This window comes from Macrobrachium rosenbergii, chromosome 25, assembly GCF_040412425.1.
Source record: "Macrobrachium rosenbergii isolate ZJJX-2024 chromosome 25, ASM4041242v1, whole genome shotgun sequence".
NCBI classification, from domain to species: domain Eukaryota; kingdom Metazoa; phylum Arthropoda; class Malacostraca; order Decapoda; family Palaemonidae; genus Macrobrachium; species Macrobrachium rosenbergii.
The window spans coordinates 24,539,044-24,566,372 of NC_089765.1; the positions used below are offsets into that span (position 1 = coordinate 24,539,044).

At 36.1% G+C, this 27,329-nt stretch overlaps 2 protein-coding genes across 2 annotated transcripts; one reads left to right on the top strand and one right to left on the bottom strand.

Moving 5' to 3' along the window:
* The first annotated feature begins 2,660 nt into the window (after positions 1-2,660).
* On the top strand, positions 2,661-18,765 carry LOC136852470 (octopamine receptor-like). The gene is made up of 9 exons (XM_067127119.1): positions 2,661-3,993; positions 9,415-9,539; positions 10,531-10,672; positions 11,002-11,431; positions 12,470-12,633; positions 14,128-14,284; positions 15,171-15,301; positions 16,843-17,014; positions 17,177-18,765. Exons 1-9 carry the CDS (start codon positions 3,587-3,589, stop codon positions 17,213-17,215), a joined length of 1,767 nt encoding a protein of 588 aa, XP_066983220.1. The 5' UTR covers positions 2,661-3,586; the 3' UTR covers positions 17,216-18,765.
* A 3,703-nt stretch (positions 18,766-22,468) lies between these two features.
* LOC136852138 (uncharacterized) lies at positions 22,469-26,907 on the bottom strand. Its single transcript, XM_067126588.1, has 3 exons — positions 26,609-26,907; positions 24,746-24,853; positions 22,469-23,255 (listed from the first exon to the last, which is right to left on the bottom strand). Exons 1-3 carry the CDS (start codon positions 26,851-26,853, stop codon positions 23,126-23,128), a joined length of 483 nt encoding a protein of 160 aa, XP_066982689.1. The 5' UTR covers positions 26,854-26,907; the 3' UTR covers positions 22,469-23,125.
* Positions 26,908-27,329: the final 422 nt, after the last annotated feature.

Sequence of the window (27,329 nt, forward strand, 5' to 3'; positions counted from 1 at the left end):
TAAGACAAGCCACAGGGAGAAGAAGAAGAAAAGTTCCTTGTCTTGCAGTTTTTCGTCCTAAGACAACGAATCAAGGGATTCGTCCTAATCAGGGAGAGCGAGAGAGTACTTGGCGCGCTCCATCGAAACAAACTCATCACCGAGGGAAAGGCTCGGGAAAGGGCCGACAAACAAGGATCATTTAGAGCTGACAACTCGACAGTTGATTTAGATTCGAGCTTTGACAAGAAGCACAACCTCAAGCAGTGACGTCACGCGTCAGAGGGTCGCCACCAAGTCGGGAAAAGGGTGGAAAGGGACTGTTCAGGAGGGACTGTTCTGACTGAATAGTTCCTGAGGTTGTGGCAAAACGTCACATTCACGAGAAGCAAAGAAGAAGCGATATTTTGTTCGGATACAAATGTATCTTTGTGGTGGTATATATGCAATATGCTACTGCTGTCGTTTCGACAAGAATAAATGCATGGCACTAGCCCTCTCTCCCTCTCTCTCTCTCTCTCTCTCTCTCTCTCTCTCTCTCTCTCTCTCTCGCCAACTAGGATCTAAAGACATAAATAAGACGTAAAAAAAGCTTAATCCTTCCTATGCGGTTAAGCCCTACTCTTTTCAGTCTTCCCGCTCCTTCTTGTTGTAAAGTGCTCCAGGCCATTAGATCATCGTCCAATTGGTCTTTGCATTTAGAAAACATTTGTCATATTTATGATAGAAAATGGTTTTTCCATCTGGATACGAGAGTAAACCGTGCAGCTCCGGAACTCACACAGCACTCCAGACGCCGAGTGTATATATTTCTTCGAGGGAATGATATTTTTGATTAAGACAGCATCCTTTAAAGTTTGAATCTTTATTTTGCACACTGTTCTACAGGCTTTCTTTCCTTCTGGTATTGTTAGCGACAAGAGCTCGACCATGCAATGTGGGCCTAGTACATTTTATTGCTCGTTATCTTAGACATTTATTGCTTCTAATGGAGCCTTCTCGCACCATCAGTCATTGTATAACTCAAGCTTTATCAAGGGTACTTTTTTAATAGCATATGCGAGCAAAAAAGTAGGCTATTACCTTAAACCAATGTTTCTGACTAGCTTCATGGTCAGGTCACTGAATCAAGTGACTAGGTCTAATTCCCGATGCAGTAAAGACACAACTTTGCCATTTTTTTTGTTTTTTTAGTAGTTTACCTGTTTTTGTTGACCCTCATCTTTTATCAGTCGTTGCTGCAGGTTCCTCTTCTGACATTTGCCAGTCTGTATCTATAAGCAAAGGACAATGCGTAATTATAAGACAGCTCTTTATGATTTCGAAATTTTACAGGCTCCTGTAGAATCTTGTCTCGTTTTGGGTGAATTTCATTCTTGTTACAATTTGCTTCATTCCAGGCTTTCAGACTTGAGTTTATGTTAACAGCAGGAAGATGGCACAATTGTTTACATAGAACTGTAGGCTAGACGTCTTCACAGAGTTGTGCTTTGACCAATGACGCTTGGTTTGACTGATTTTGGCAATTTCCTCCTGTAAAAGAAAACTTATATAGATGAAAATTTTCTTGCTTCAGAGAACAGACGTATGAAAGTTTGTTGTGAGTTACAATTATTTCTCACTGTTTCTTGTTACAAAAGAGAACACTCAAAATTCAACATTTTTTCAAGCCCCGAAATGAGTGAATTTTAGGCAATCGTAGGTGAGAAAAATCCTGACTTAAAAGGTACAACCTATACAGTGAGAACTCTAAACTAAGTGCACCAAAACATTATCAAATTAAAGATTTTGCAAATATAAACTAACACAGCGAAAACTTGCACTAAGTGTTGCGAAACATGAATGGCTAAAAGGATACCACAAAAATCAGCAGATTCATTTAAAGACACAAGGCTTCAGATAATAATATCCATCATGATTATGTATACATCTCTGTAATATGCAAGAGTACACTGTGAAATCAGAAATATTAAGGAGAAATCCACGTTCATTCACATTATCTAGCTTGATTTGAAGAGATCAGCGGTGATGGTATGCTTCTACTTTATATCACCATACCTTACAGACTTCTAAAATATAAACTACAGGGAAAATAAAGGAGCATTTGGAGTTACGGACCATTACTCCTTCAGAACAATGAACTACTGAAATCTGAGAGAACATTGCAAAAAGGCACGGGTGTAGATTATACAGCTTTATGAGGAACAGACCACCTCTAAAAACGGTAGACTTACAAATAAGCATTTGGTAGCATAGATGGTCATTTGAACAGAAAAATCGCTAAGTCAATAAGAATAATAGTGGGAAATACTGAAGTTCAAGATTTATGAGTCCATTCATCAATATAAAATGTTATATAAGTCAAAATACAAATAGAAAGATAAACAATAAATAGATATGTATGAATATAAACACATGTAAGTGCGTACACGTATATGGTGAAAGTCTGAAAATTTCGTAGGCACCCAAATTAAATATTGAAAATATGGCGTCAATGAGAGATGTATAGGCTACGCTTGGCTTTTATCATATTGTGTAATCGTGTGGTTTATGAAGTTGACAAAGTGTGAACCCGTGACTCAACCCCTATGTCATCCGAGAACCCCTGGGGTTATTCCGGAGGGGGGTTCGTTACGGCACACAAGGGAGGCCGTTGTTGTCATTGTCACGCCGCCGCTCTCGTTTGTTTTTGTTCCTGGTTGTTGCGTTTTCGTCTGCCTATTGTCCTCCCCCAGTCTAGAAAACGGAACAAATCAAACAAGTCATAAGTCCTTCAAGATGATTTCGATTATGCAAAGTGTCATTGTTTGGTGAACAAGAGCGTTTTTCTCCCTCCCTTTTTTCCCGAACGAGACGCTCGCCTGAATGCCAAATTTGTCTGCTTGGGTTACAAAGAACAGCGCCACGTCGCCTGGACTTGCTCAAAGGGAGACCCACCACTACAACAGGAAGTCGTTCAGAGCGAATAGCATGAGGGTATGATGCGCCGGGAGAGTTCACGCCGCTTTTTAGAGTCGTTTCAGCTGGGATTGGTACCACGCACATCAAGATCGGCGTCTCAGGATGTGGCATAGTGATGTGCAATCGAGACTCATAATATTATTGAATTCTGCCTGACTGGAAGATCTAATTGTTTCGTTTTCTCACTGTGCTTTACTTGTTTATTAACTTATAGACCTAATTACTGAAAAAAAAATGGTTTTAAGTAATAATGAAAGTGATAACTGAATTTTAGCGTCCGTGAAGTCTTGCAGACTAGAAAATGGCTGCCGGAAATGGGAGAAAAAAAAGCAAGTGACTGTGTAAATATATTTTGCAATGTAGCAGTGCCTTATGAAAAAATGTTATAGATATCATCACCGAGAAAATGAAAATACTGAATAATCTACTGCCATCTTCCAGCAGAAGTTTTTAAATGACTATTGATTACATTATCGATCAGTACAATAACAGTGACTCTAGTGAAACAGGATAGAAGATGTCAGTGTGCGGTGGTGTGTGTTTCCAGCTCAAAGAGAATATCGGACAAATAGAAGAATTAAAAGAATTAATCAGTCCTCAAGATTCGTAAAATAAGTTAGCACCGAGTCCTGTCTAAAAACCAAAAATGTTGAAGGACCTGCACAGCGAAGCCCACATGTGGCTCTCTGAAATCTCATCCTCAGTGTCTAACAAAAGTGTGTCTATAGTGTCCCCTGACAGAACCCCAGTGGCGTTTGTATTTTCCCTACTGGTGATGTTGCTCCTCACAGCTGTCGTCCTGGTGTCTAACCTCGCCATAGCTGCTGCTGTTCTAAGCAGCCCCCAGCTTAGAAACAAGCTGAACAACTACTTCATCCTCAATTTGTGCTTAGCTCAGGTGCTGGCTGCCTTGGTAGTGCTCCCTCTCTCCATAGCGTCCTTCGTTAGCCAGCCGAAGGTGCTGGGCGTTGGGCTTTGTCTCTTTGCCCAGTTCCTGCATGCTTGCCTCGTGAATGCCATGTGCTGGACAGTGTGCCTTATAAGCGTTGGGAGGTAAGAGAGTCTTGTTTGGCTTGGAAGTGCCCTGCACTGGAAAGTGTGCTGCATAAATAGTAAGAGAATCTAATCCCTTAATTTTTTTATAGGCATAATCTAATGAATCCTAACTTAAACCATCCTAGGCTGCTGAGGCCTATCCTAAACCATCCTAGGCCACCGTGTCCTATCCTAGACCATCCCTTGCTGCTGTGTTCTTCCTAAACCATCCTACAGTACCAGGCCCTACCTGACACTATCCTAGGAAGTTAGCCCACAATACTTTTATCAAGTTTTTCAGAAAATGCTATTCATGGAAAACAGTTACATATATAAGAGCCTTTTTTGAACATCATTTTAATCATAAAACTTCCACGTTTGTTGGTTTCATAAGTATAGAGCAATATGGCGCCTACTTATGGTTCGTAGACAATGATAACTCTTGTTGTAGTTGATCATGATTGGAACAGAATACTCATATGAATACTTCATCAAGAGGCTGACTTTGAAGTTCCGATAATTTCTCCGATGTCATTTAAAACAATATAGTTAAACAAATTATGTTCACTGGAAGAGGTTGGGGATAATTCTTTAACTTGCTTCTTATAAATGAGATGCTTTAGGAAAACTAACTTCCTCTACTTCCACACGTATTATATTTCCCTTGTTTACGTAGATAAGTTGTGAATATGATTTATGGCGTATGAGCTAGCAACCCCCTTGCACAAATCAATGCCTAGAAAGTTGCAACAGGCCTCGGGAGTCTGGTATGAGTGGTACTGGATTACAAAGAGGCTCCAGAAACCGGTACCACGCCCAAAGTGCGTTAGTGTTTTGTAATACAAAGGTCTAAAAAATTTGGCACTGCTCTTGAAAGGAACAGATAAACAATGCAAAAACAAAATATCTTTCTTCAGTTATTTGTTGTGAGATTAACTTCTTAGATTGAGAGAGATCTATTAAGAATGGCTGTGAGTGAAGAGAAATTCTGTTTTTTTTTACGTGAAAAACAAAGAATTAACCAAAGTAGATGATTCCTGAATTGTTAAGGATCGATTTCATTTGCTAAAGTGAAGCTGTAAGATTCCATTCTCAGCCAACACCCATTTCTTATGTAGATGTATATACAGTATATATACATATACATATATGTATATATATAATATATATATATATATATATATATATATATATATATATATATATATATTCATATATATATATATATGTATATATATATATATATATATATACAATATATATATTTATATTTATACATATATATATATATATATATATATATTTATATATATAATATATATATATATATATATATATATATATATATATATATATATATATACATACATACATATATATCTATATATATATATATACATATATATATATATATATATATATATATATATATATATATATATATATATATATATATATATATATATATACAGTATCTTTGACGCTGAATTTGTACAGCTGCTGCGCAGGAACTCAGCTAAATTCAGAAAAAGAAAACTATGTAATTTTCTGTATCAACGTTGGTATCCATAGGCATAATGTTCAGGCCAATTGACAAAGCTTTCATAATTTTTTTTTTGTGCTCTTTCAGGCATTAAAATTCCGACGACAAAATCTGGTGTTTTTGCGTTGACTTAATAATAATAATAATAATAATAATAATAATAATAATAATAATAATAATAATAATAATAATAATAATAGTTGCTAGAAGTTTCGTTTGAACTTTTCTTCCCTAGCACGCGTTGCATGATTCTTGAATAGAGATGATTCAACCGCTTAATCTGTCGAGACTCTGAGCTAAGCAATTGTTCTGACGACAAGCTGAAAGCTTCGTCTGAATACTTTACTGTCAGATTTTCTGCCAAACACTTATTCATTTACGCTGTCAATAACAAACAAGATTTATTTTCTAAACTAAAATCCTTTACCCAAGTTCTCACTTCCTGCAGATTACTGAAGGCCTCTGATGTCACGCTTCGCCTTCCATTTACCATTTATTTCCTAAAAAAGAATAATTTGGTTCAGATGGTAGAGTAAATGCTTTAATGCTTGAGTTCCGTCCTCAAGTACCATCCATCCATCCTTTGCTGTTACAGGTGTAATTCACTTCTAACGAAAACCAAGGTTTGCATTTCATTATGCGTTGGCTCTCAGGCCTTTTCATGAAACGGTGCCGCTCATACCAAAGCGTCAATTTGTTGCAAGTTTCAGTTATGCTAGGATTTCTTTTTTTTTTTTTTTTGACTGCACAGGGACGTTTACTCTACGCCTAAACCCCCCTCTTTTATCTGGGCTTCGGATCGGTATGGGTGTAAACATATGAAGGAGTTTTATATCTTATAGTCCCCTACCAAAATGATGAACTCTCTCTCTCTCTCTCTCTCTCTCTCTCTCTCTCTCTCTCTCTCTCTCTCTCTCTCTCTCTCTCTCTTGACATGAAACAGTTTACGTCATTCAGTCTCTTTCACTGATTCTGACTGTTCATTCCGTTGACGGCTTATTTACCCTTCTACTGGATAGAGTTGGAACTCTCTTTCTGACTCTGTTTTCCCTGCTCTTTTACAACATCCAGTTGCATCCTTCTGGGCCAAGTCTTTAGTTCCTTTGTTTACTACCCTTGATTTACAAATCCAAAGGAAATATCCCATTGGATATTTCATTTAGATTTCTCCGTGTCAGAACATCCTGTTTGCTGTAGGTCCTTGAAAATATTTTCTCCTGAAGGTGTGACGCAGCCCTTAAGGGTAATTAGAATGTTCACTTGATTCCTACACCTTCATGCAACCTTCGTGGTCAGTAGGTCCAGCAGGAATATTTATGCTTAATTCTTCTCTTTTGTTTCGGCAGTTATAAGACCTTGATGAGAAATATATATATATATATATATATATATATATATATATATATATATATATATATATATATATATATGTATATATTTTTATATATATCTATATATATATATGTATATATATATATAAGTATATATATATATATATATATATATATATATATATATATATATATATATATATATAATATTAAATATAAATTTTCAATATCACGCAAGTCGCTTGCAGTAATGGTCGATAAGTGAGAACGTTATAGGCCTAATTTTCCATTACCTTACGGAATGAATAATTCTGAAAAGTATTTCGAATTTCGATCAATATACCTACTCCTTTCTCTAAGAGGAAGGTCTGGGTTGCCCTTAGTCATTAATCGCCTTCCTACCCTTCTCCTTTCTGTTCCATGTATCTCGTTTTCCTCGGGCCTGGTCAACAAAAGGGCGTAAGGTTACCCGTTCCATCTACGGTCATAATATATAAGGCATTTCCATGATGCCCCATCGACCCCCTGGGCGATGAACTTCCCACCTTTCTGAAATCAGCAATTTCGATGAAACACCTCATAATGACATTTGAATTACTCCTTTACTTCCTGGTAGTGTGGGTTTCGACGACCTTTTCTGTTGCGACGCCAGTGCATAGCAATATATCAATCAATCCTTGCTCTTGGTTTGTAAGAGGATGTTTTACTGCTTGGGAGCGTTGGGCAAAGATACGTGCTCATAGTTTACCTATACTTACATTGCTGTCTGTGCGCATTTTGTGAATACATTGTCTCCCCGTACACTGCCACGATGTAGATGTTTCTCTCTCTCTCTCTCTCTCTCTCTCTCTCTCTCTCTCTCTCTCTCTCTCTCTCTCTCTCTCATATGTACTGTATATATATACATATATATATAATTATATATATCTCTTTATATAGATAATTAGAGATCTGTCTACCTACATATATATACAGTGTATATATATATATATATATATATATATATATATATATATATATAATACTAGATAGATAGATCGATAGATAGGTAGATAGATAAATAGATAGATAGATGGACAGACAGACATCACTGATTTATCTTTCAGTTCATTCGTTATACGATTCTTATTCTCTCCCCTTTTTTCTCTTTATCTTTGACTGTAATTCCTTTCTGCTTGTTCATAAAAAAGTCTAGTACATTTTGACTAATAATAATAATAATAATAATAATAATAATAATAATAATAATAATAATAATAATAATAATACCTCAAGGAATTGGTTTGCTCTGATGTTTGTAACGCCCTTCCCTCTACTATACTCTGTCAGCTGCTTCATTACTTTATTGAGATATAAATTTTCTCATTCATCTTAGTCATTGTTCTGATGTCAAGCAAATAGTTGAATTGGCGCCAGACCTTAGTTTCACGCGCCCTGTTGCCCGTGTGAACTATTTATGATTTCTTGCTATTTGCAACGGTTAACTAAAGCGTTTTGCAAGTTTTACTGACAATTATTTTGCAACATTGCAGGGGCTCTTGACTCTGAACTTAACGCGGTTCTTTTATCCGGTACGAGGGGATTTTAGTCAATTTTTTTTTTTTTTGGTGTAACCCATTATCCAATAAACATAATTCCCGTAATCTGTCAATAACTAGTTCAGTCTGGTTCCACATGCGGAACTTGTAATGTTTGGTAATGTTTGGGGAACTGCGTTATGATGTTGGTCCAGTTTCAGAGATATTTTCATAAAATTTTCAGCAGTTTACAAAATTGACAGATTTCTCAACTTCTGCTGTAGTATTACAATGTTCTTTTCCCATAAAAATCTTATCTCATTTCAGAAATATTTTCAGAATTCTTTTAGTTCCTTGAAAATATGTTTTCATTCTTCTCCTCAATTACTGTATTACAATATTTTTTTCATTAAAAAGTTGGTCACATTTCAGAAATATTCACAGACCTTTTTCATCGGCACAAAATTTATAAAATTATATTTATAATTTCAAAGAAAACTTAATCTAGATGCAGAATTACTTCCAGAAGCCTCTCAGCAACTTGAAATCGCAACAGAATTCTACTTCTCAATTACTGTATTACAATATTTTTTTTCCATTAAAAAGCTGGTCACATTTCAGAAATATTTTCAGACCTTTTTGCATCGGCATCAAATTTATAAAATTATATTTATAATTTCAAAGAAAACTTAACCTAGATGCAGAATTACTTCTAGAAGCCTTTCAGCAACTAGAAATCGTAACAGAATTCTTCTTCTCTTAATCTAGGTGCAGAATTACTTCCAGAAGCCTGTCAGCAACTAGAAATCGTAACAGAATTCTTCTTCTCTTAATCTAGGTGCAGAATTACTTCCAGAAGCCTGTCAGCAACTTGAAATCGTAACAGAATTCTTCTTCTCTTCATCTAGGTGCAGAATTACTTTTAGAAGCCTCTCAGCAACTTGAAATCGTAACAGAATTCTTCTTCTCTTAATCTAGGTGCAGAATTGCTTCCAGAAGCCTGTCAGCAACTTGAAATCTCAACAGAATTCTTCTTCTTCTCTCTCAGGCACTACATGATTCTGATGCCGATGGTGCACGAAGGGGAAGTCACTCTGTTTCGTACTCTGATGGCGCTGCTCGTCGTCTGGTTATTTAGTGTGGTGCCCTCGGGTTACCTGCTCATAAGTCAAGGTCAGTGGATTCAAGTTCCGCTTACAATGAGATCTAAAGTTACAGGTCAACAGACTGAAATATGAAGCCTTAAATGTTACGATTGTATTCGTGGCTGCTGAGTTAAATTCTTGGTGAAATAATTGTCATCAGAGTGATGAGGAAAGTCAGGGTAAGGACAGATCTATAGGCATACACAGTTATGGGACTGGAAAAGTGGTTATGAATGGACTATATAATGGCTGATGTTTTAGGTGACGCAGTTAGTTCGTGAAACTGAAGAAAGGTTACTGTGGCTAGTAAATGATTATGAAAGTATTCGGAAAAGGAGAAAAGTGCAAGCCAACATGAGTAACGATTTGAAGATAAGCTGGTGCTTGGAAAATGGAAGTGGTTTATTAGTTGAGAAACTTGGGAGTATGCATAGCGGATAATGGTAGGAAAATGGAATAAGGGAATCTCAATATAGGTGAGGCAGGGTTTGATTGAGAAGAGAGCGTTATGAATGGAAGTTAGGGTATATGAATAGATATGCTATATATATATATATATATATATATATATATATATATATATATATATATATATATATATATATACATACATATATATTTGTGTGTATTATACATGATATATACATATTTGTGTGTGCATTATATATGATATGTATACAAATATATTATATATATATATATAATTTATATATATATACAGTATATATACATATATATATATTCTGACTCACATCGGGATCGAACCAAGGTCTTTTAATTAAAAGGCAAGGGCGCTGCCAACTGACCTACACATATAAGAAAGAGACACTTTATTAACTCTGTTCAATACCCTGCTGATATTATGCTATAGAATATTATGCCAAAAGATTTCCCAAGGTTCGTTACGACAAGAAAGAAGTTCCTATTAATTAAATAGCAATAAAGAAAACACTAAGCGGAGCATCAGTTTACAATACTAATGTTCCGAATATCTTCCCCAATTATTCCTTAAACACCAGAGCGAGGAATTGGGGCTACAGTCTGCTGTGGATGGGGACTTGGTGTCTTGTCTTCCAGCGAGGGATATGTTCTGTGCGTGACTATACTGGAGTTCCTCCTACCTGGGGTCACAATGCTCTGCATGTATTTCCCCATTTACAGGTAGGGGTACCTTTGTGTTATTCAGTGCAGCACTGCCAGAAATTGTGTAAATTTTTCTGGAGATAATATTTTTGTGTCATCTAACATGGATTTTAAATTATTCATGCTATATATAGTCCTTATATACAGTTGAGTCATGGTAATTGAAAGCTACTGTCTTGATAAATCCGTATGTTTCAAATGGAAGTAATAATGGCATTGCACTGATTTTTGTGTGAAGGGTATGTACTATTGGTCTTCTGCTATATCTGTGCTTTCCCGTGTTACCACTGCCAGAATGTTACCATTGCCATGATTCTGCCTTATCGAAACTAAATATACCAATTCAGAGTTGCTGTCAGAGCAGTCAGAGGTGCAGACGAACAAGCCATATCGACAATCAGCGGCCAAGTTGCGGACAGAGGCGACATCTCGCCATGTCTGCACCAGTCGGTGGAAGAGCTCCCTGTGAATCTGAGAGCAGAGTTCCAGAACAGTGCAGAAGCCAACCGCGACTCCATATCTCTCGGGGCGAACGGCACCTCCGCCGTGGTTTTCTGGAAGAACAAAGACCGGGTCGAACTGAGGAAAGGCGGATACAAGCCGACCATCGTTCTGTCCAGCAACCCTGTGCTGACCTCGAAGGAAGGGGCTGCTAAGGAGGCGCTGGTCGAGAGTGCTTGGGGAAGCGCCAGTTGGGTTGCCAGTTCCAGGACTGACATCACATGCTCGCTGCCCAATGGGAATGGCGCCTTGCACAGGAGCTCGAATGAAAATATGGTAAACAACTGATTTTTCACACATCATCATGGATTAAGGGGTCCTTATGGGTGATACTTATTATAATGGAGGTCAACGATTTAAATAGGCCTCTAATACTTATGTTTAATTTATAAGAAAGGCAGATGCACTACATAGATCAATATTACGAGAACTGGAAAACTGCCTGTGTGACAACTTTTCAATGCATTTGTGTCACTAACTCACACGCCTAATTGTCATTTTCAAACAGTGATAATGCACAATAATTCTCCTTCAAAACCTGTTTCTAGTAGTGTCTTAAAATCTGATTTATGCAAAAATCACCCGTATGGTTTGGGCACAACCAATTAATGAAGGAATCAGGTCCTATTTCCACCCCCCAAAAAAAGAAATTTTGACAACATATTCAAACTCACAGAAGATGATAAAAGCCAACAAGAAACTGGATTTCATTTTTTATTTTTCACTGAAGATCTTTATGTAATGCTTGACCATGCTCCACAATCTCCCTTTCCTGTCACCTTTGCATATTTAACCCTGTAGAAAATCCGTCTCTCAGTAATAGTCTTTCAAAACTGTGAAACTAGATGCAAGACTGTGCATGTGGTAAGTAAATGAATAAGCACGTTTACAGTCCAGTCTAGGAGGAATATGATGAAATGAAGAATGAAATATAGCGAGTAATAACTTTAAAAGGATCGATAACGTTGTAATACTCAGTTTATATTTCACCCAAAAATAAAGAACAATAAAATCTGATTAAACATCAATTAAAGAAATCATTTAAGAAACGGACTGCTACATTACCATGTAAAAACAGACATATGCACAAACTTGCACAAACACATTCACAAGTCCTTTAGGCACATACAGACAAATTCACATCCACACATGCCCATATATACTCCCACACATCCACATACATTACCCATTCACACTTGCGACATACACATATTTTCTCAAGCATATAATCCATCAACGTATTTTCACTTATATAAATTTCATTTGTCTTTTATTTTTTATCTTACTCTTCTTCTTTTTTTCCCTCTTTCCAAGGAGAACGTGAGAATTTCTCGAAACGAGAGAAGCAGGGGTGTGGCTGCCAAGAAAGCTGCCCGTACCCTCATGATGGTCGTGGGCACGTTTTGGCTGCTTTGTCTCCCTTACTTCGCCTTCAACGTTTACCTGGCCATTGCTCACCGAGCCCCCGATTTTTACAGGTAAATCAAAAGCGAAAAACAACCGGGTCATAATTATTGCTTGGGAAAACAACGTGACGTTGAAGTTTAAGTAAATAAATTAAGGCCCAGATTTTGCAGATAAGAATAACAATAAATATTTGAGTGGTAAGCAAACATTGTCATTATTATTATTATTATTATTATTATTATTATTATTATTATTATTATTATTATTATTATTATTATTATTATTATTATTATTATTGGAAAGCAGAATGCCAAGCCCAAATTGATAACCCTTTTGGTAGAAGCAGAATAAATATTTTAACTGCAGTCCCAAATTGGTAGTCCAATAAAAAAATAAAAAAATAAAGCCCAGATTTTGCGGATACAAAAACAATAAATATTTTAACTGCAAGGAAAAATTATTATTATTATTATTATTATTATTATTATTATTATTATTATTATTATTATTATTATTATTATTATTTATTATAAAAATAATAAATGCAAAAACAAAAATTATTATTATTATTATTACATTTTATTATTAGATAAGACAAACAAATAGTAAGGAAAAATTATTATTATTATTATTATTATTATTATTATTATTATTATTATTATTATTATTATTATTATAAGCCAAGAGGAAATACAACTCAGTACAGAGAAGGAAACTGATAGGTAAATAATAAAATATGAAAGAAATAACAGACAAACAAATAAAATACTTCACAGCTAATAAGGTAAAGAACAAAGTAAAATAAATAATACAAGTGTCAAAAAACTATGGAATCAAAGCCATGTCAGCCTGTTCTAAAAATCATTTACACAAAGTTGAAATTCTGAAGCTCCAACGATTCAACTGCAGGATTAAGAAGATAATTGCACAATTAGATTACAGCAGGAATAAAACTTGTAGAAAACTGTGGGGTATTGAACCTCACAGGAAACAAGACAAGGCTTTTAGAATTAATTTTTTTTATGATTTTCCCGTGGGAGAATCTAAAACTTACTAAAAGAGCTTGAGAGACCCCAGTCAGCTTTCATTCGCTCGAAAGCTCTGTAAGGATGGTAATATATTTCGACAGATTAACCGGCCCGGAATTCACTCTTTATTGCCTTATTGTTGGTGCTATAACAGTTAGAATAATGGGATAAATAATTTGGTACACGTAGTTCAGTTGTTAACCACTGAACCACGTGTACCAACCTTATCTCAGCAGCGAGGGACCAAAGTTCGATTATATAAGGGAAACGATTTAGAGAGTTCTCTGCAAAACCCATTGTTCCTCAGTTGACTTGATAAGTGAATCATGTACCTTATAGTTAGTCGATTGTGGGGGTCGAAGCCGGGATGGAGAGGGCATGGGCTAGCAATTTCCTCCCAAAAATACTTGTTGAGTACCGGAAGGGTAATAATGCCACATGCCACCTTCTCCATTGGAAATCTTAAGCTGGAAGTGATAATGAATTTAATATTACAATCAGGTGACGAGGTTTTTACATTTGTGCCCTCTGTTTCAGCGGTGGGGTCGAAAAGAGTTTCACGATCATCCGGGAGATAATCGAGATGCCGAGAGGCTTGTCAAACCTCGACCCTGAGCAGCTGAACCTGCTGGAAAATTCCCTCAAGAACGCTTTCAACATCTCCAGGTCCTGCATCACTTCGCTCAAGAACCAGGTAGGTGACAACCACTGACCTGATTTGCATTCGCTAGGCCCGAGTTCGACTCTCCGACCGGCTAATGAAGAGTTAGAGGAATTTATTTCTGGTGACAGAAATTCATTTCTCGCTATATGTGGTTGGGATTCCACAATAAGCTGTAGGTCCCGTTGCTAGGTAACCAATTGGTTCTTAGCCACGTTAAATAAGTCTAATCCTTCGGGCCAGCCCTCTTTAGGAGAGCTGTTAATCAGCTCAGTGGTCTGGTAAAACTAAGGTATACTTAACTTATGGAGTGGTGAAAAATTAGCGTTTATGCAGATGCATTTCAAGCCAGCTCGATAGGTTTAAGCTATGGTATTGACCAAGTTGGTATCCAAATCAGATGTATCGGGTAACGGTGCCTTAGGTTTAGGGGATGTGTCAAGTTTGATTAAAATTGCAGTTTTTGTGTTTCTCTATGTTCCAAGACATCACATTCTGGTTGAGCTATTAAAACCCTTTGTAACTCCTGGTAAGGTAACGCCATCCTTATTTAGGTTAGCGTAGGTTATATAGGTTAGGTTAGTGTGGACCAGGTAGCACAGAAGGTTTATGTTGGATAAAATCCATTGGCTGTGAAATTTACTGATGTAATAATGTATATTTGTGCCATATTTTTTTTTATTTCCATAAAATTCAAATATTCAAAGATTTAAATTTTGTTGCCAGAATAATCGAAATTTTAAATTCCCCAGGTATCAAATTCCGATCATTTCAGTCATTCAAATTCATAGCTTTTCAACAAATATTTTTGGTCACCCAGATAGCCAAAACTTTCAAAACATCCAAATAACTAAAATCCAAATTGTTCAGGTATTTAAATTTGGGTATTTCAGTAACTCAAATTTCAAATTTCCATCAGGTGGGAGAAGAAAGGGCCCCGTTGTTCGAGATGCTGTCCTACATAACAGAGTGGCTTCTGTATTGTACCTTCGCCATCAACCCCTTCCTCTACGGATTCATGGACAGGGATATTCGTACCCAACTGTCATTGTGAGTGCTTCAGCTTTTTACTCAACGCTTGTATTGTTATCGCTCCAAATAAGCACTCAGCTTGAGTTGTTATTCAGCATTTTGTGAACCCAGCTTGAATTGTTAGTACGAATTTTATACACTCAGCTTGAGTTGTTTGTACGAATCTTTTACACTCAGCTTGAGTTGTTAGCAGGCATTTCGTGTAACCCAGCTTGAATTGTTAGTATGAATCTTTTACACTCAGCTTGAGTTGTTAGTAGGCATTCAATGTAACCAATGTGAATTGTTAGTACGAATCTTTTACACTCGGCATACTTGTTAGCACTCAGGTTTTGTACGGAGCTTCCACTGTACGTACCCAAGTTAGGTCTTCTGCTAGATTTCTCAGTACTCAGATTATGATAACTGTATTTGTCAGTTAAAGCGGATGAGTGGAGAATACATTATCATATATAGTGGTTTCAGGAAATCAAAAATACTTTATTTCTATTAACTTGTTTTAACTGATTTAAATTAGACAGCAAAATATTTGCTTCCTTGTCTAAGGTCTTTAGTCTTTCTTCTTATTTATCTTGATCCTTACTGGCATTCTCTACAGCTTTAATTCTGCCTTAGGATTTTTAAAATCATTCTTTAGAGCTTTATGATAATTAACCAGATTTAATTTTTGTCTCAGTTTCTCTTTTGTTTCCAACTTTCCCTTTAATTCCAATTCTACATTTTGCTCTGTAACAATGAACTTCAGCGTTCAGGCCTGGAATGGTCAGTACGGTGATTATTCAGTGTTTTTTTTTTAATTCTCAAAGTCTTTGCTTTTGTTATTCCTTATTCATATGTCCTTTGCTTTTTCAAGAAGCGATGTGACCCTTCGTTGATGCTGAAACCCCTTCCCGTTTATCTCTTGGTGTTTTACTCTTATCTGTTATTTCCTGTCCTTTAATTCTGGGCATCTGGTTGTCTGGTACATCAGACTCCACGTCCTACTGTGATAGATTGCCTCTCCCACGAGACCCATTCACTTCACCTTGTTTTGTGCAAGTCACATTTCATATCCAGAGACAAGCACAGAATAGAATTAACCACGTTTTATCTTAGTCACATAAACATCGAGGTCCATTTTAGCCGACAAAGTGATGTAACTTTGCTCTATGTAGGGTTAGTCTTGTATAAAGATCCGTAAAGGATGGTTTATAATTTGCAGTATACTCTATACATTTGCTAATTCACCTGGCTGCGTTTCCATGGCACCTCTGAATGACAACTGAATTGCTCACAACCCAAAAGAGAAGAAACGTCAGTTATTCTGTTGGATTTTTTGACTTCGTTATAACTAACTGCTCTTCTGTTCAGAATAAAAAAAAATCTCTTTCAAATTTCAAAGCACTGATGTTTGGTATGGGATAAGACTAGCCTCACACTAGCTAATCTATTCAATACCCACTTCAACCTAAACATAGATATATTATTTACCAGTTATTTTGTCTTGAAGGTATTAAGTCTTTAATTTCACCAAGGCTCTTAAACCAGAGGTTTGAATTCTCTCATATAACACTCCCCAGGCTACTGAGTGAGACCTGGCAAGTATGCTCGTCATGTGGACGAAAAGGGAGCCGGGTACAACCCTCCTCTCCTTCTCAAGTCTGTGATGCTGAGAGCGGCGTCGCCCTGGACTCAGCCCGGCTGGAAAACATCATAGAGTTTCTCCAAAGGACTGATCATCGAGAGGATCAAGTAAGGATGATTTTTCGACGTTAGGTTGCTCTTATTAGTTGCATTATTGCTCGTTCTCATACATTAAAAACTCTGTTTTTAAGATGTACTACTGGACATTACGCTAAGCCATTTTTATGGAAGTATTGTAAAGTGTGTCTTTTTTTTATTATTCCCAACCAGACACCCCCTAGAAGGCCACGAAGCTCCATTTTCGTCTGAGAAATACTGAACCAACTGAAGGACCGAAGATCAGCTTCTCCAGAGATCTTAGTTGTACCTCGGAAGGCGGATTTGGAACTAAATTTTCTCCCTAATGGTACTTTGTATTCAACCATCATCTAGTACTGATAAGGGCCATCATCACAAGTCATTTTTTCATGATTCTCATTTCCATTGTTAGAACTTAGCCTAATAAGTCAAGAGGAGTGCGTGAGAGACGTACAAACATGAGGAATGCAGACAACCAGAGAAGAATAAGGCAAACATAATCTCATCCAGTGCCAGTAGCTAGGGTAGACAATTACTGATACATCAGATGCAGTGAAGGCTGGATGTGCAGTTGACGTGGAAGGGAAAGTTATTTGGGATGCAGCAAATACTTAATTTCAGTCCAGAATGGTGAGATTACTCGTGCGTTTTCTCACTGTGAACAGACGAGAACTTGGATGACAAAGAAAACCTTGGAATTCTTTCCACGGACAATTTTTTGCTAGTATAAAAGACATATCTTTCACTACTTCAGTTACTCATTTCACGACACGAGTCATTACTTCTTGTGAATAATTGTCTTCCTGTACTTTACTTATATGCTTACACTGTAACACGAAGCTGATGTCTTCCCTGTTCTTTTCATAGTCCTTTAATAAGCAAAGCTCGTTACTTATTTTCCGTATTGTAACTATAGCTACCTGAGACATTGTTCATGGGATATTGAACCAGAACAAAGAATGAACAATTTTTGGATTGGATTCAGTAAGAAGTATCTTCTTTGCATGTCTAGACTTAGGGAGCTTCTCATGTTTAGCCGAGTTTACTATCAAGTAATCGCCCTAAACAAAGTTTGTTGAGCGATCGCCTAAACAGGCAATGTTTTGCCATTTTCATTGTCTTTTGACGAGTACTTTACTTTTAAGCTTTCGAATATCAAACCTAATTTTCCTTTTTGTATCATTTTTGGTCATCATTGTTCCAAATGAAGTTTATACAATTATGCTCTGACCACCACACTGAGGATGATTTTCTACAAGTCACGTAACTCCCTTTTTATTCAGCTTAATCTCTTCCCCTCATGAACTAGGCGTAACTTTTTCTTCTTTCTACCTTTTCTGTCATTGTTGCAGTAAAGCAAGGTCATATGAATGTAGCCAGTTTTCCACAGTAAACCCGCCCGTTTTTCTTCAGAAGTTTTCTGTAAAAATTTCTATAAGACCTCTTGAAGTCTGGAGTAAACCTGCCCCATGAGACTATTCTGTCTTTTGGTTGCTGTAGATTAAAATTCCGTCTCGCGAATACCGTCTTTTCTCTTGCTGTGACAAGGAAACGATTGAGCTGCCATTACCGAAATATTTTTCATATGGCGATAAGTGGAAAGGCTGATTCATGGATATTATTTCTACAAAACTGTCTTCAATCTACTTTACTCCGTCTTTTAAGTGAGGCAGAGAATTGTCTTATTGTGATATATACTTGCCAAGACTTGGCGTGTAAAGATACCAGTGTCATAAGGCTCCATTTGAAGATTAAAAGAAAATAAATGACAGGAAAAGTTGTGACTAGAGATTCTTTCAAAACCTTCAACGCAGCTAGTTCATACACCATTCTCTGTCGGTACCTACTAATAAATGTGGAATGTGAGTCATTTCAAAATCGAATACTCTACGATGAAATCTAATACATATGAAGACACAGGGTGGGATCGATTCCAGGTGTAAGTGTATTCGTAACACTGAAACATTATATCTTTTTAGGGTGATTTAACAAATTCAAATTTGAATTTAATCAAGTTGAGTCAAAATACACATGCTAAATATTACCTTTTTAATATCCTGTTGTACAAAAACTGTTTTGTCAAGTCTGCCACATATCCCACGACGTTTCTTTCAACAAATATTTACACTTGATTAGATTCACTTTCAGCTATGGACTTTCAAGAGAAATTATTACCGAAAGAAAACACATTGGTATAATGACTGTTTCCATGTCCGTTCAGAATCAGGGAAGTAGTAACTCTTGCCTACACACACACCCGCGTTTATTATTAATATTATTATTATATATATATATATATATATATATATATATATATATATATATATATATATATGTATATATATTGAAATGTGTGTAAACTATAGCAAATGAAAGGTATGCATATAATAAACTGATAAACCAGATATTGCATAATCAGGTATGTACTGTAGAACGTCAAGTGATGAAATAAAGAGAATAAACTGGAAACAATAAACGCAAACATGGTTAATAATATTGTGATCATAAAGGAATTACATGTTACTCATATAACGAATTTTTCATTTATTGGCTATCTATAATAATTGAAACGCATAATAAACGTATAATATATATATTTAACACATATATATATAAATACATTATATATATATATATATATATATATATATATATATATATATATATATATATATATATATATATATATATATATATATATATATATATATATATATATATATATATATATATATATATATATATATGTGTGTGTGTGTGTGTGTGTGTGTGTGTCTCAGCTTAAACTAGATGTGCTAATGTCTATATTTGTACACGTGCATAATGAGGTATTGATAAAATATCAATTTACATTTAAGTCCTCAGAAATTCAGGAGGGGAATTATTTTCAAGGGCAGACGCCAATAGGACGATCAACGTTGTACCTTTTACTACCCCAGCCCCGAATAGAACCAGTCTTCTGTCCGTAATATTCCTTTTTAGATAACAATGACAGTTGATAAAATAATGCGCTATGAATACCTTCATAATGATGGGAACAGAATTGTAAATCATCTTAACAATAATTTAAGTTAAATATAAGATTCACCACTCTTTTTTTTTAATCTGGTGAAAATGCTCTCAAGAGGTGTTCGATAGCCTGTTGATGATTGGTTGAATTTAATTGCTCGGTAGAAAGATTGGAAGCTCGTTCAACATAGCAAAATTTCTCCCTCAAATATATGTTATTTCTGTTAGTAATGCTACCCAGTTGAAAGAATGTGAAAAAATACGTTCGAAAGTCCAAAAGTAAATAGCCCGGTCGCCGAAGTCACCGATTTGAAATGTGATTCGGATACAGACTATTTCTTACCGAACGTTTTTATGTATTTTCCATATATTTTACTGTAAATTGGAAAAAATCCCAATAAATATAAGAAAAAACTTGTAATTATTAACATTTTCTACAGACCAGATTGTGATTAAAAGATGAAAATGACAAAAATGACTGCAAGAGAAACCTGAGTTAGGGAGGCAAAATAAACAGCCACCAGTATCTGTTGGCAGGTGGAAGGTCCCCGTTCTGTGTTGTGATGCTAGGCTGTAGTTTCCTGGTTTTTGGGGACTTTCAACATACAGTAAGTGCTTGAAAACAGTGTTGAATTACTTTGGTTGGCCTGTTGTTGTTGTATTTGGAATTCAGTAGGTTCTGTGGTTCTTTTCGTAGGTGCACACGAAAACAAACATGAGGTTTGTTGACATGTAACACCGAGGCTTTCACGAAAATCCCAATAAACTATATTATTTGACAAAGCCTCCCTTTCTTAACATTGTAATTCTGTTAAAACAAGACGAAAAGGCTCATAACATTCTATAAATATGAGTTAGGAGTCAAAATACCCATATTCGTCATAACATTTCATCTTGACATTTGACAGGCTATAGCCTAGCACGGATGCCTAAAATGTAGGCCAAAACTGTATCGGCCTTGTGCAGAAATACAAATTAGATAAAGAAAAAATTATTTGATTAGCATTAAAAAATAACATTGGGTTACACAATATACTTCAAGAATACAATTTTCGCTAATTAAAGAGCTTGGATGGGAGTAAACAGTTTTCAGTTTGGGGAAATACAGTAGGCCTAGGTCATCGTTGCTCTTACCATATCTGCGGAAAACAGGCAAAACAGGTTCAGGCCTTTTGATTCTCCCTGACAGATATGTGGCGCTTTTGGAATATTGAATCTAAACATTGGATGTTTCTCGCAGGTAACTTCGACACGTTGTGTATTCTGTATTTTGCCGTGTGGGAGCTGCCCTTCGCAGGTGTATATTAGTCACTGACTGAGTATCCTGGTTGACGCAGTTGACTTAGTCACCTGCGAAACATCATAAAAAGTTTCCCTAAGGTGGTAAGTGCAGTCGTTTATCTCCTGCAAAAAAGCAGCTGATTGTGTTTTCAGGACGCCCGTTTTTGCTGCATGATTCAGGCTCGTAAACTGTGGGGCGATATCAGGTAGGATTTGCCCTTATTTTATTAAAGATGTCTCCGACTTGTCCTTCACCTGGCAGTTCCTGATAGCAGTTAAATTACCATTTAATGCATTTGTTTAAGGTTTTTTTTGAAATTTAATTTTTTTGGGTGAATTAATATATCATATCCTGAATGATTTTTATGACAGTTTTTTGTTGCACCTTGGATTGGTTTTGTTCATCTTTAGTTTAAGTTTAGTTTATAAATTTAGTGTTCTCTCTTTTATCCTTTGTTGTTTCGTAATTTGTAGTCAAAGTATAATTATTGGAATCATTTTTGCCCCTGAAAACGTTTATTCAAGAAGTTTTAGTGGTTACATATCCGAAACATATCCTCCGCAGAGATGATTTAAGATTTTCTTGTGATTTTGTTTGTAATAAATATTGTGTGCCCTAATTTCCACTTTTTTGACTTGTGTACCTGAACAACATTTTTTTATCTTTAGTGCATAAGATCTCCAACACGGGTCAAACAATCTGGCCAGATTGTTATGACCCGTTATTAAGCCGTAAAATGCACTAAAGATAAATACTCAGTGTTGTTACCAGGTACACACAAAACTTAGTCAAATAGCAAAATATATCAGTGACATGACGAAGTAAACATCATAAACTAAAAAGGATAGGATGAATAAACTGTGGGGCGGGGGGGAGCCAAACCGCCAGTGGCAGTTCTGTTTAAATTACCTACACGTAAGGTAGGATTCATATATCATTTCCTGAATTTCGCGTTTTGAGTAGGATCCGTCTTTCAGTATTTAGTGTGATTTGTTGTAATTTGTGCCAAAGTATAATGGGAATGTAGAAAACGTTCTTCAAGAAATAGTACATATCCGAAACATTCGAGATGCTGACTTCGGCGAGTGTGCTAATTACTTTTTGACTTGCAGAACACATTTTTTTCATAGTCTCTTAACTCGGTAGTGTTATTAAGACAAACACACACACATATATGTATGTATTATTTAAGAGAGAAATGTGGATTATTAAAAGAGCTTTCAACTGGATCACGAAGTAATTGTATGAAATATAACGATGTTTTCTTGCATGTTGCATTCAACCAATCATTATCAAGCTGCCAACTACTTCTAGATTTAAAAAGACTGTAGTAGTACTGTTGTCAGTTGATGAAGCGCTATGTACAAAACTGTTTTTTTTTTTTTTGGCAGTGAATAACAACGAAACGGAAAATAAGTAAAGCAATACTGTGACTTAAGGAAAGTTGAGTTATTCTCGAGTACTGAAACTCGACAGAATTATGGTGTGGTTAATTTGAGGTAATTTTGCATACTGAATCATCTACATGCAAGAAACTGGAGAATCTGGTCATTAGCCCTTTACAAGGGAAAAGCACCAGCAGCATATTTAAATAAAAAAATAATCAACAAAACCCCGAGAACTTGGGATATCAGTTTTCATCCTTTGGCATTTAAAATAGTCTTTAAATCGAGAAAAAATACTGGAAATGCAAATTTATTTTCAACGACTAATGCTACTTCTATACCACCATCCCAGTACAACTCCTTCAAACTTCCCTGAGGAAAGAACCATTCAGACAATGCTTTTAGAAACAAACAAAGTGATTAGTGGCATCAGTAAATAAATAAAATTACCCACAAGGCACTTTGTCAATCCAGCCAGTGAAAGAGGGACACAGGACAACTTGGGTATGCTGATCGACAGTCGGCGTGGGTACTACCGTAGTATTCCGCAAGCTGGTACTCATACATCTGGTCTGAGTATCTGGAAGACGACGCCCTGAGGATGGAGGACTCAGATCAACCTAAGAGCTAAGGTTCTTTGGAAGGAAGATTCAGATAGGCTTATGTGGTAATGGTCTGTGGCAGGAAGGTTTAGTCTACTTATAAAGTAAGGTTCTTTGGAAGAAAAGCTCTGACCAGTTTATGATATTCAGATCAGCTTTTGTGGTAATGTTCTGAGAGAGGAAGGTTCAGACCTAGTCACTAAGAAAGGCGTGAGATAAGAAGGGTTAGATCAACTTAGGGAGATAATGGTCTGAGGAGGGAAGGTTCAGATTACTTTATTTGGTAAGGCTTTGAGGGAGGAAAGTTCATATTAGCTTATGAAGTAAGACTGAGGCTGAGATCTCCTGGTTGGCTTTAAATATGAATCTTAAGAAGTAAGGTTTTGAGGAAAGACTGTTTAGATCAGCTTTTGAGGTGTGGTTCTGAAATGGATTAGCTTATGAAGTAAGGCTCTGAATATGGAAAGTGCAGATATGCTTATGAGGTAAGATGCTGTGGAATAAATGTTCTGAACACCTTATGAGGAAAGGTTCAGAAGGAGGAAGGCTCTGATCAACTTGGGTAAATTCCTGTGATCATGTTACTGAGAAAAGTTCGGAGATGGAAGGTTTAGATCACCTTATAAGGTGAGGCTCTTGTGGTGGTAGGTTCAGACCAGCTGGAAAGGTAGGGCTCTGAAGGGGGAAGGCTCAGAAAAGCTTATAAAGTAAACATTTTGGGAAAGTTTCAGATCAGTTTATGGCAGCTTATGAATTAAGGTTAGGGTTATTACAAGTTTTCCAAATTTATAAATTGATTTCCTATAGTTTTAGATTAAAGTACTTGGCGACAAACGTACACATTCGTGTATCTGTATGTGTGAATATGTGTATAAGCATGCTGTGTGGATATACTGGCGAATATATGTGAACACATGTATAATAAGTGTATTTGTAATAACTACAGTGTCATTAGATTATAAATACACATTATATATATATATATATATATATATATATATATATATATATATATATATATATATATATATATATATATAGTTTTAGATTAGGGGACTTGGTGACAAACGCACAAATTCGTATATATATCTGTATATATGTGTGTGTGTATATGGAAGCATGCAGTGTGGATATACTGGCGAATTTATGTGATCACATATATATTAAGTGTAACTGTAAAAACTACAGTGTCATTAGATTATACTGTTATATATCTATCTATATATATATATATATATATATATATATATATATATATATATATATATATATATATATACATACATATATATATATATACATATATATATATATATATATATATATATATATATATATATATATATATATATATATATATATATATATATGCTATATATATGCCTGTGTGTATATTTCAAACACGTTTACTTATGGACACGAACACTTGCTTATGAGAGAAACAGAGAGAGAGAGTTAATATAAAATAATCAAAATAACTTACGACAATATGGTTTCAATGAACTCTCCAAGCATCCCTGCTTTCACCAAACTCAACTGCGCTTTTTCGCAAATAGCGCGAAGGAGACATGCTTTCCCGTCAAAGCCAAATCTGCGAAAGATGATAATAACGAAGATAATAATAATGAAAAGAGATTCTCGTAGAGTTAGACTACTTAAAACAAGTAAAAAATGCGCCGAAATTTCTTCGGCTCAATCGAGTTTTCTGTACGGCGGCTACAGTGTATAATCAAGGCTACCGGAACTGGATCTATCTTTCGGTGGTCTCAGTATAATGCTGTGTGAGCCGCGGGCCATGAAACTTTAACCACGGTCCGGTGGTGGCCCATCCTATATTGTTGCCAGAAGCACGATTATGGCTAAATGTAACCTTAAATAAAATAAAATCTACTGACGCTAAAGGGCTGTAATTTGGCATGTTTGATGATTGGAGAGTGGATGATCAACATAAAAATTTGCAGCCTTCTAGCCTCAGTAGTTTTTAAGATCTGAGGGTGGACAGAATAAATTGCGGACGGATAGACAAATAAAAAGCCGGCACAATAGTTTTCTCTTACAGAAAACTAAAAGCACAATTCATGTTTCAGAGAAGAATAGTTTTAGCACTTTTCATCTTATTTTGTTAGAGATCGGCGCCAATACCCTAGGTGTTGTGACGCTAGTTTTAGTAGCTGATCAATCAGTTTAGCGAGAAAGAAAGGAAGGGTGTGTGTGTGTGTGTTTGGGAAGGGTTCTGGTTAAAGATGCATTTTAGCAAGAGATAATTTCAATGGAATACAGGCATTTTCATCGCTTCCTTCTCAGTCATTGTGAACATCTGTCATTGTAGAACCCGCGTCCCGAGGGAGTGTGTCCCCTCCCCTCCCTTCTTCTCCCCCCTCCCCTCCTCTCCCCACCCCACCCCACCCTCGTGTCACACCAAATGCTTTCCTGTTGAGATAAGTCATAACAAACGTTGCGAATTTAATCACAGAAGCCTTTGCAATCCCCTGATTGGCTCTGCTGAGTTGGTGGGCGGGGTCCTTTTAAAAGCCGGTCCTTATTTGGGAGGTCTTGAGTCGCAAGCAACAATACCACAGGAAATGATGGCTGAGAGGTGGCTGTACTGAATGCAACTTGCATCTGCCATCGTTTAGAGTATTAAATGCTGTTTCTTATGCGGGTCCGTTTATTGTTGGCTCACATTGTTTCCGTAGATATGTTTATGTATGAATGCTCAATGGGCTTTTTGGATTACGGGTCTCATGTGATGTATATTTGGTATTTTGTCCCACACACTCACACACATAAATACATATATATATATATATATATATATATATATATATATATATATATATATATATATATATATATATATATATATATATATATGTGTGTGTGTGTGTGTGTGTGTGTGTGTGTGTGTGTGTGTGTGTGTATGTATATATATATATATATACATGCATACTTTAAAAAGAAGATTGCCTCGATTCTAATATATAGGTGCTTTGTCCTATGTATATAAACATTGCCTCAAATTTGTTTCAGTCACTTGTGAACTTTGTTTCATAAATTAAAGCTCTTTGTTCCAGCTATGTCATGTCCTTAACCCATAAAATACAGTAAAAATTTTTATTTTTTTACTGTATTTTATGGGTTAAGGACATGACATTATAATGGACGATTTATCTTCCATGGCAACAGGTTGTCTAATTTTCATCGATATCCACCCAAAGTTTATCAGCTGGATGGCTGACACCAAGACAACCCCCAACAATGTTCTCCCCATCCCCCTCTCACAGATATAGGTCAAAACTAAGCCCTATCAATTTCACGGACAAAGGTAAAATAAATTTTTACTTACTTGCTCAAGAGTCCCTCCACAACTCCGTACATGTCAAGTCGATCGCTGGAGTCGTGTTTCGTTTGTTTCTCCTTTCCGCCGAAAAGATCGGCTGTGATATTCGGCAGCGTGAAGCGGTACGGAACGTCGATGGTGAAGGGGATTTCTGTCGAGAGATGATTATGATTGGGGAGTGAGATTGGTTGATTTGTGGCGATTAAAACTGGCGTCACAACACGGGGAGCAAGAAAGAGGACGTTGATCATAGTGATTAAGACAATGATGCCAGTTTTAACAAAAGCATAATTATCAATACATAAAGACCAGGTGCATGCAGTTAAGCCTTTTGTACTGTCAAGAATGTTGATCTCTCCTGGACTGTCAAAACAACAGATTTGAATAAATGCTAATGGTTGGTATCGTGTTTGTAACCATATCAAATGATAGTGCTTCAGGTATCATGAAAGAAAAAGTTTGAATTAATGCCACTTCCCTTTATATATTATAATAAATTGCTTAGCATTTGTTCATCATTAAAGAAGTACGCATCTGCTAGGATTCATCAGTCAAACACACAAAGCTCAGAACAGAGAATTCAAAATGTATATAAGGCAGAAGGGAAATGAGTAAGAAAATACGAGAAAATAATTTAGAGAATATGACCGAGGCAGCAAGTCGGATACAAATGAACAGGTCAAAAAGAAGGCAGAATTGAGACCTGATTTCAGAAGAGACAGAAAGA